Below are 11,058 nucleotides of genomic sequence, written 5' to 3' on the forward strand. Positions count from 1 at the left end.
AAGGATAATTTTATCAACCATTAAATTAAGACTATTAATTTAATAATAGCATTACAAATCTTAACCTTTACACGGTTTTTATATTTTAATTATAAACTTTTAATTTTGGTATTATAATCCAAAATTTTAAAATTTTTTTTATTCAATTTGCAAAAAAGCATCGGTAAAAGTATGGTTTTGTATATGATTATAATTAAAATTTTTAATTTTAAATGATAAAATCATATCATTTACATTTATTATAATGGTAACTAATCAGTTAAAGATAAAAATATGCAACTTTATTTTTAATCAATTAAATTTACACATTTAATTAGGTTAAAATTTTAAATTAGACTCATTTAACTTTTAAATAAAAATATAGTGATTTAATTAAATTTATATCTATTTTATTATATAAAATTGAAAATTTTTAGTATAATTATGATTAAACCTTAAATTTTAGTTATTTATTTTATCTTTTTATTATATACAAATTTTAAGAAAGGAATCTAACCAAACCAAGTATCCATAGAATTTCTCTTTCAGAGTAGTTTGAAAGCGATGATAATAGTGCCTGAAAAGGTGGTTCCATAAGTAGTTTAGTGAAGTTTTAAGACCAAATCGATATTTAAACCCAACTGAGCCATTCGCGGCTTTTGCTTTCTGTGTTTGTAAATCACTCTCTACGGAAAAATCCCAATTTGATAAACCCATCAACAACTAGAAGACGTCGTTTGTAATCCTAGTTTTATTCGCCAATATTCGATTCTGGGTGCTTGAAATCAGAAGCCCTAACCCTAAATTTTCAATTTCATGGCGTCGAGGAAGAAACAGTCGGAAGGAATCGCTTTACTCTCCATGTACAACGATGAAGACGATGAAGATATGGAAGATCTCGATGACCAGCAACGAGAAGAGCAGCAGCAAAAACAAGAAGACGAGCTGTTGGAACCTCAGAACGACTATAGAGAATCAAACGAGCAGGGGCCTGATTCACTGAATGACACAATGGTTATTGATGAATTTCCTAATGATTCTTCGTCGTCTGTTCTCAGTCTGAATTCGACGCCTAAAGACGGTTTATTGCGGCCTTTGACGCCGCAGCAGCCTCAGGTTTCGTTCTCATCATCTCTGCAGCAACAGCAGCAACGACTAGTTAACTTGGAGGTGAAAAGAAGTGGAAGAGGGAGGCTTACCATTGTGGACTATGGTCATGATGAAGTTGCTATGTCTCCTGAGCCCGAAGTACGATACGGCCTTGCCCTTGCGAAGGATTTTTTTTTTAAAGTTAGTTATTTCTCTACTGATTAATATTTGTTTATTCGCCGACTGATTGCAGGAAGGGGAATTTGTTGAGGAGCTTCTAACAGCTAACGGTACGTATCATTCCGACCTATACAGTGGCATTTTCCTAATGTAATAATGTCAACGATTAAAAGCTTATTAAATTAAATAAGCTTCACATAAGTGCATTGATGGTATAATTTTCCAATGTCTATTATCTTGTTTTTCTCATGTTTGTCTAGGATGATTTCACCCGTAGGTAATCTAAATTTTTGCTTTTCTAGATTGATAGTTTTATTTTCAATTCTTTGGTGGCTGGAGTCAGGCAAGATGGTAAGTGAACTCAGGGTGCCATGGTGATGAAGTGTCTTTCCGATCAATTACCATGTAAATATGCTTATTTTCTCTGAAGGGAATCGTGAGTAAATGTACTAACTAAGCTTACAATTTTTTGACATTTGACAATTTTCCTGTGGTGTGGGGATGGGGTTTATTCTTTCCTTGTCTTAGTGCATGTTTAGAGAAACTTTGGATTGGTATTTTTTAACGGTCTTCAATAGAATGACCAATATCAAGAACTTGTGTAAATGAATTTTGCTTGCTGTGAGGATCAATATTGTGCAATTAAAAGGAAAAAGGAATAAAGGAGAGGCAACTGAGGCTTTTTAGGGCTTAATAGTATATTGCAGTAATAGTAATGAGACCCTTATTTTCTTATAGCAACTTTCTATTTTATGCAGCAGGTGCTAGCCAAGAAATAACGCCTGCAGGAACTGTTCAAGTTTTAACACCTAGTGCTCAAGCAACTCCTCAATCATCAGAACTTTTAGAAACATCACAACCTGATGAAATGAATAATGCTGTTATTCTATCAGAAGCTGCAGAAAATGAAGGCACAACTAATGTTCCTGCAGAAGATGCTGGTTCATTGGATAAATTTCTTCCTCCACCACCAAAAGAGAAGTGCCCAGAGGAACTGCAGGTAAGTTCCTTTTTTCTTGGGTCATATATCAGAGTCTCTGAGGACTGTGCTGGCTTTGGCATTTTGATAAACCCTCCTCACTGTAGCTTCTTTGTTTCCAAAGTAGTTAATGGGTTGTGTTTCTGTACAGCTGTTGCTATGTCTGGTCTTAGAAACTGCCTTGGTTGAGCAATGCAGTGTTACTTGAATTTTGAAATTTGCTTATGTGCTCTAGTTGTTTGACAAAAGAAAAGTTGATATTGACTGCTATGTGGCTGAATGCAATTAAGCTATGTTTTCTTCATGTAAAATGTGGCTGGATTCTTCATGTAAAATGTGGCTGGATTCTTCATATGTATGAAAATGCCATTGTCATCAATTTGCACTATTTATGTGCTCTGATGTATGTTTTCCTCTTCATGTTTATGTCAATTGCAGAGGAAAATAGACAAATTTCTTGCTTTGAAGAAGGTTGGGAGAAGCTTCAATGCAGAAGTTCGCAATAGAAAGGATTATCGTAATCCTGACTTCTTGCTGCATGCAGTGAGGTATCAAGATATTGATCAGATTGGGTCTTGCTTCAGTAAAGATGTATTTGACCCTCATGGATATGACAAAAGCGACTTCTTTGATGAAATAGGTTATTAACAATTCCTTCTGCAACCTCTCCTCCACCCTCTATACTTTCCTCCAATTTGATATTGTGATTTGGTCAAAGTTTTTGCAGTTAGCTGAATTGGGCTATGCTTTTGTAGTCATAAATATAGTCTAGGCTCTTAGAATATTCCTTTAGCTATCTGGCTTTATTATTCTGGATAGTGATGAAAGCTACCTGCAAGCTGAACCAAATGTCAAGGGTTTGTTCACTTGTGGAAAGCTAGTGTAGTTTTCTAAAGAAAAATACTAGAAAACAGATTTTTGAGTTCAAATGTGCAATTTTTAAAAAAAATTATCTATGATTTAGAAAACAATTTTAAGTTGTTTTCTATTGTATCCTTGTATAACTAAATGGAAAGTTATGGCTTTTCGATAACTGAGTTATATTATAACTTCCATGGCTAAAGATAGACCTGCTTTATAATGATGAAAAAAAATTATACGATTAAATAAGTTTCAAGATATATTTTATAATGATATACTTCCTTTGTTCCATAAAGATAGACCTGCTTCCTTTTCTTATCTGTCTTAAATTATAGGCCTTTTTTTTGCAGTAGTAATTTATTTATTAGCTTCCTAATATGCTTTCATTTAACATCTATTGAAAAAGTAAAATTTATTTATTCCAAAGCCTATCTTTGTTTGATGGAGGGTTTTTTTTTTTTTTTACTTTTTGAGTTGGAAGTTTGTTTTCTATTATTGTTAGGTAAATTGTCCCATATTTTTTCCTTGTTTTCCGTCAAAAAATGAAAATTTGAGTTTCCTTAGTAAATGGAAAATTAATGATAAAGTTGTTTTCCACATGTAAATAGGACCCAACATGCTCTTATCGCATAGCAGTTTTTGCAGATTCTGATAGTAGGGCTGTGTGCCATGTATAAATCATGTAGCTGTTTCTTTGACAGTATGCTTGTGGAAATCAAATTGGTTAAGGTTGCCTGCTTGTCTATAATGCTTACATATGAAGCCTTAAAAGTTTTCCCAGCTGTTAATTTTTGCATGGTTTCATAATACTTGGGATATATTTATCTTGTCCAGTTCTCCAAACATCAAGATTTGCATGCAGAAATATGAATTGTGATAGGAATATATAACAAAAAACATTTGCATTGTTGGCAACCTAATACTTCTTAGGATTGATGAATTTTCTTTCCATACTCTATGTTATATTTGTTAGTCTGGGCTAAGTGGCTTTGATCTATTTTCTTCCATATTTTGCTTGGACATGGGTACAAGTGCTAAATAAACTTTGTTCAACCTGGGTTCATTTAACTTCTACAGACCTTCCTCCTTGTACTTTAATTTCGGTATTTAAACATAAGAACCTTATTAATTCTAGGTTTCTGGGTTTGGTTCATATTATAAAATCTTTGCTTTACACATTGACTGCTGCATCTTCAAAGTATCTTTGATGCTTTATACTTGTTGCATGTTTTCTCATATGCACTTCTTGCTAGTAACATTTATGTTTGTGAAGCAGAAGCTGATATGAGACGTGAAAAAGAGAGGAAGGAGCAAGAGTTGAAGAAGAGTCCTAAGGTTGAATTTATTTCAGGAGGAACTCAGCCTGGACAGGTTGTGGGCGCACCAAAGTTTCCCCTGCCTATTCCAGGTCCAAAACACCAGCTTCTGTGAATGTGGTGGATGACGTTAACTTTATAACTGGATATTTTATTTCTCATGTTTCAATATTTTATTTTCTAATAGTGCTCTTATATTGAACCACATTTGCTGTTTCAGCTGGTGCTTCCAGTGCTTTGCATTCCACATCAACCACAGCCGATGCTGTTGCTCGAGATGGTAGACAAAACAAGAAGACAAAATGGGATAAGGTTTAGTGTCTCCGCATACAGCATATAGAAACTCGGTTTTTTTTTTGGGGGGGGGGGATTTTAAAAACTACAGTTTTGACCTTGATGTGTTGTAGGACAAATCACCAATGAAGAAAAGTTACTTCCATGGAATTTTTTCTCTTACTTTCTCTAATTTTCGATATGGCACTTTTTTGTTGGACCTTTTGGGGGGGGTGGGGTGGCTTATTCATTGAGATACTTTTGGCATTGATGAATCACCATTTTGAGTTTTCTGTTTATTTCAGGTAGATGGTGATGGAAGAAATCTTCTACCGACTGGTGGACAGGATTCTTTAGCCACTGTGGCAGCCCATGCAGCTCTTTTATCTGCTGCTAATGTTGGCGCTGGATACACAGCTTTCGTGTAAGTTCTGTTGACCCTTTCGACTAATTGTTCTTGTTCCTCTATCTATGAAGTATGCACCTTTGGTTGCTTGTTTAACTCCCTTGATCCCTTTTGCTTTTGACATGCATGGATGTTGGGCAATTATACATATCATTCTTGTTGGTGCCGTTTGAATTTTTTTTCCTTTTAATTTATTATTGATATCTTACTCTCCCCAATCTTTGTAATGTGAGAAATCTTATGCCCTGGAAACCCTTAATCTGTTCTGGATAAGTTATGATTTCTGTTACAGTAACTCCAATGAATTGAGCTGACCAGCATTCAAAAAGATTTGTGAATGCGATATATTTAGTTGGTTAACTTGTAACTAAGAGTTCTAAAATGATTGCTTGCATGGCAGCCTCATAGGAGACCTCAATGTGGAGATTGTTAATTGCATATGTTTTTAGAGTATCTAGATTGAGCCTCTATAGATTTGGTGTGATTTAAGGATGTTAGAATATGGGATGGCGAAGTATTATTTAAATTATGAACTTATCTTTTGGTTAAATAAAATCGTTGATATTAAGATCATTAAACGCTTCAATTGCAGGCAGCAGAAACGGCGAGAAGCGGAAGAAAAAAGATCTAGTGAAAAGAAGTTGGAGAGAAGATCTTGAACTGTTCATTGTAATTCTTGGCAGGAAAACTAAGACACGTATTAGAAGGAAAAGCAACCTTGCTTCATATAAATATATTTTTTAATTTTAACTAATTTTTATGAATGAAAATCATAGTCAACTGTCTTTACAGCTAATTGAGGTTCAATGTAATATATAGCGACCATCACGTGTTGTATGTCTTCTTATGCACATATGTGATGAGCTCAAATTTCAGATTAACATAATTTTTTCAGTGGGTTGTTTCTAATGGAAGATTGGATCAGATCATGCAGCTCAAGAGCTTATATTATAGCAGTAATGATGCAATTTATCTTAAATCCTTACCCATTCTTAATTCTTGAATGCAGTAACATTTTTACCCAAGTTATATTTTTGCTTGATATTTGTAAATGCTTATGCCTTGTAGATGTTGTGATGGTGTGTTGCTATCCAGCTTTGTTTGTTCCATTGACCCAGGCTTCGAAATGAAAGTGGATCAAACCCGAAATCATCCGGGCAGTTATCATCTTTTTTCTCTTGAATATGAATCCAATCAGATTGAAATCAGCAATTTGATTGAGTCTAAATCATAATTAAAAAAAAATAACACTTTTGAGCTGAACTGATTGTGCAAGGCCAGTACTTTATAGTGTGATTTAGAGATTCCCTTGACCAACAGCTGACTTCCTCTATAATTTTTTCCAAGGTTAGGCCTAGCTTGACTATGTCCTAATAAATACAAAGCGATCAGAAAAGTGATCCTTTTGAATTGGGTATAAGAAATAGAAGCAAAGAATGAACCCCTGGATCTCACGTGAAAGATGAAAATGGAGAGCTTTACGTGCCCAATTCAAGGTTGCAGCCGAAAGGGATACCTTTGTTAAATAATTTGAAAAGGAGGCACGAACCCTTTTTCATGTATCTTCTCCATAAAATATTCTCCACTTTTAGATGGTCTCTTCCCCATTATATATATATTTTTTCAGAGTTAAAACACATACTGGACTTAGAGATAAATAAGTCATTAATTTTATATAAATCTTACTCATGCACACTCTACGTCTCTACGTCAGATATGAGATGGCAATCTTTTATTCGTTCCTTTTTATTATTACCCTCAGCATCAATTGAAGGTCTGAAACTGAAACCACTCCACATAATTATTATTGCCCTCCACTCTTTTTTATTACACAACTTTTCCTTTTGCATTATCCCATGATTATGTTCCATAGTTTGGTGATACTACGATTTTGATTTACAGACTGTGTTGTTGACATCTCCATCAAACGGGTTGCCATTGTAACACAAGAGTGCACTACTTTCAGATTGTCTGCGAAAGTGAAACATGATTCAATTACATGGGATCGGAACCAGATCGACTAGGATAAATCATGGGCTTCAAATCATTGATGGGTCTGCGCTGGCAACGGTTTGGAATCAAATATGGGAGGTCTTGATACCTAGTCTTGGAATATTAACTGGACTGAAATCCTCTGGCTAAGAAAAAAAAAATCCCTGGACTGAAATCTATTATTCTACCAACAAACGAAAAATTTTGAATGGTTACAATGGATGAACTTAATCAAATCGATTCACTTTTCAACTTTTTGTTTCCTGCTCGTGATGCAAGAAGGCAAAAAGAAAAATAAATCAAAAGCAGATGTGTTGAGAGTGGGATTTGAACCCACGCCCTTTCGGACCAGAACCTTAATCTGGCGCCTTAGACCAACTCGGCCATCTCAACCTCGTTGTCTTTAAATTGTCAGATAACTAACAAATATGCTTTCTCATGAAAATGTATTAATAATAATTAATTAAAAAAAAACTGTATGCATGTATTTTACTTTTTAGTATTGGCTTAAAAAAAAAAATTCAGTAAAATATTTTTTTATATTTTTTAACGTTTAAAATATAAAGAAAATTTAATCAATAAAAATTATTTTTTAATAAAAAAAGTTATTTTTCTGTATATTAAAATCTTTATTAAGAATTCCATATAGAAATTTGTTAATAAATTTTATTTTTAAAATTAAAATTAAATAATAAAATAAGTAAGCCGGTTTTTCTTCCGGCCACATTCTAAAGGCCATGCACAGCTTACTACTATAGCTCTACGCTGAATGCTTAGTAAGCGCATATCTTTTTCAACCAACCCCTCGTGCCTTAGCTAGAAGACTCGAATTGATTGAAGAGTTGGGACTTTTTTCATTCTCGTAATGGGAGTAAGTGCATCGCAAGAAGCAGTTGCCTTCACTCAGAGGTAATGCTAGTGAGATCGTCTTGGAAAGAGATTGGTTAGCATTCATTTACCTTGAAGCAGTGGCATGCTCTGTTTAGGGTTGCTTATCCTCTTTTGTCTTTCCATCATCTAAAAATTATATAATTTGTAATTGTAGAATCATAATATACATATAATTAAGAATTATAATATGTGTTTACAATTAAAATTATAAAAAAATATATAAAATACATGAAAATTTTTAATTTGAATTTAGTTTTCAGTTAAAACAGTTTCAGTTTAAAATGGTTTGAATTAAATTTTAATGAAAAATTAAAATAAAATCAAAATAGTAAAACAAATTTAATTTGACAAAATTTTATCATTATAATTTTCAAATTGACCATCATCGGCGGAAGCAGCTGCTGCTGCTAATGGCATAACAGAAAAGCGTAAATTTATAAGCCAAATGTGCAGAGTGAGAGCTCGGATTTCTAAGGTAAAAATCATTGAAATAGAAACGTTGGAGATTCGTTGGGGCCGACTCTGCTTTCTTCCGTTCTTCTCTCTCTTTCATTCCATATATCTTCCTCGCAAACTATATAATGCACTCATGTACTTTATTTCTATATAATTTTACTTTTAAAAAATTTGTAGTTGGGCCTAAATTAAAATCGAACTTTAAAAACGAAGATAGATTCAAAATCCATTAAATTTTATTAGGTAAGCTAACCCATCAAAAACCATTCTATTCGCGATTGAAATAGACCAAATTCATTGAGAGGTCCAGTTCATTAGAGAGGAATCCAAGATATGCCACGACTCTATCAGGATAGACGCTAGAAGAAAATTAAATGGTCGTCTCAGATAAATACATTTGTATGGTACTATGTGACAGTGATAACGAGCGGTAATATAATATAGTGGCGATTATACCTCAGAATAAAAAAAAAATAAATACAAGAGAAAAACACGATGTATTCAAATTAAGTTTTCTCACACAAAAATTCTATATTATTTTTAAATTTCAGATATTAGACCGAATCCCTACTTTTATTCCTACTGTACGGAGGGCGGCTACCTTCCCTTCACCTGGAGTAGGCGGATCGCTACTTTAATATGTCTTGTATGGTCTTGGACTTTGCTGTTGGAGATTTTAATGTTTAACCGGCATGGCTACCGGAGTTTGTTGGCAGAGAAGGAGAGCAGCGCAACCTTACCAATTTTCTTAACTTTTTGCAATATATGCAGACCAGTAATGAACAAGAGCAAATCATTAGTAGAATCATTAAAATATTTTTTTTATTTTTCCCTAATTTTTTTATTAACAAAATAACAAAAATAATAAAAGGAAAATTTACCAGAGGAGCTTGGTCTAGGGTTCATGGATTAAAATGAAGAGTGTATTAAAATGAGATAAGCACAGTAGTAATGATGCCTACTTAATCATAATTAATACCAAACAAAAAGAAAAAAAAAAAGGAAATTAGGGTTTAATATTTGAAGTCAAGCATTACTGTGATAAACAATTTCATACAAATTGGTGTGTTGTAAATTGGTCAAAATTCAGCACATAATAAAATTCAAATTCACATCAATATTAAGTTATATTTTTATTTATTTATTTATTTTTTTAAAAAATCAAACTGTGATATGATTTTTAGTTTATTTTTTATTCATTTCAGTTCGATTTGATTTTTAACTTTAAAAAATTTAATTATTTTAATTCGATTTAATTTTAATCAGAAAAAATTAAAAAAATTAAACTAAATTGGTTAATAATAATAATATATTTTTTTTAATAATATTGAGATATTAGACCATAATTAATATTAAAATTTTTTAATTAAAAATTAAAATATTAAAAATAAAATGTAAGAAATATAAAATTTATTAAAAAATTTAAACCATCAAATCAAATTCAATTGAATTGAATCAAATTGTTTGAATTCAGTTTGATTTCAATTTGATTTCTATCTAAAATCGATTCGATTCCATTTTTATAAATATTAAAATTTTAATTTTTAATTTATTCAGTTTTATTCGATTTTAAATTGAATCGACCGAATGATAGCACACTTTTTATTTAGTGAGATATATAAATTATATAAAAATTTATTTTTCACAGAAAATTGAGAGAAAAATAAATATTCATAGTTTTTTTAAAAATTATTATTTAATATTTATATTTAAAATTTTAAAAATATATAAATTTATCCATTCGTTATTAAATATTATAAACAAATTTAAAATACATTCAAAATTAAAAAAATTAAAAGTTAATGGCAAAATAATCTGTATTTTTTATTTTGTTACTTTGTTACAATGGCATGATGTATTTTTTTTAACCGATTAAAATTTAAATTTTAAAATTATTTTAATTATACTCTATTTATACTATTAAAAAATTAATAAAAAATTAATAAAATTGGGACATCACTTATCATGACAATGCCATATTATTATATTATATCAGTTTAGAATTAATTATCAAAAAAATATTATAATTTATTTTTATTATAATTTCACTTTATATTTTTATTTTTTATTAATTAAATTTTATTTTTTAATATAAAAATAAATACATCTTACCGTTATTTATATAATTGAAAACTTATAAAATTATCAAAACTTATAAAATTATCAATTACTCTTTTTCACTATTTAATATATTTAAAAATTACTATTATTATTATTTAATTTTTTAATTTTTATCGATAATAATAATAATTTATCTTAATTTTATTTTGATTAAAATTATTATCAATCTATTTTTCACAAATCTGTTTAATATGATTACTATTTACTATTATTTTTAAAACTATCATTTAAGAAAATAAGCTTATTAAATATATTAGTTATAAAATATTAAAAAATAAGTTAAAATAATATTTAATATGATTCAATTTAAAAATATTAAAAATAATAAAATAATTTTTTAAGATATTTTTTTAATATTAAAAATAATAAAGTAATTTTTTAAAATTATTCTTTTAACTTTTCGGTATAATATTAATCCATTATTTTTTTAAATTATATTAAAATTTAGAATAAATTTTTAAAAAAAATAATAAAATAAATAATTATAAAAAAATCTTATACGTTAGTTTTATTAA

At 30.4% G+C, this 11,058-nt stretch overlaps 1 protein-coding gene and 1 non-coding gene across 5 annotated transcripts; one reads left to right on the top strand and one right to left on the bottom strand.

Annotated features, from left to right (window-relative positions):
* Positions 1-529: 529 nt before the first annotated feature.
* LOC110604081 (SAP30-binding protein) lies at positions 530-6,068 on the top strand. Of its 4 annotated transcripts, none has more exons than XM_021742158.2 (8): positions 532-1,227; positions 1,322-1,358; positions 2,007-2,248; positions 2,666-2,867; positions 4,365-4,496; positions 4,625-4,716; positions 4,983-5,101; positions 5,676-6,068. In XM_021742158.2, exons 1-8 carry the CDS (start codon positions 796-798, stop codon positions 5,740-5,742), a joined length of 1,323 nt encoding a protein of 440 aa, XP_021597850.1. In that variant the 5' UTR covers positions 532-795; the 3' UTR covers positions 5,743-6,068. The 4 variants fall into 4 exon arrangements, with proteins under 4 accessions (XP_043808016.1, XP_021597852.1, XP_021597850.1 ...); XM_021742159.2 differs by having other exon boundaries at positions 533-1,227; positions 2,010-2,248; XM_043952081.1 differs by lacking the exon at positions 4,365-4,496 and having other exon boundaries at positions 530-1,227.
* Positions 6,069-7,387: 1,319 nt separating this feature from the next.
* Positions 7,388-7,468, bottom strand: TRNAL-AAG. The gene has a single exon. It is a non-coding gene; the product is annotated as a tRNA-Leu (tRNA).
* Between the last annotated feature and the right edge of the window lie 3,590 nt (positions 7,469-11,058).

Source organism: Manihot esculenta, chromosome 16 (genome assembly GCF_001659605.2).
Source record: "Manihot esculenta cultivar AM560-2 chromosome 16, M.esculenta_v8, whole genome shotgun sequence".
NCBI lineage: Eukaryota > Viridiplantae > Streptophyta > Magnoliopsida > Malpighiales > Euphorbiaceae > Manihot > Manihot esculenta.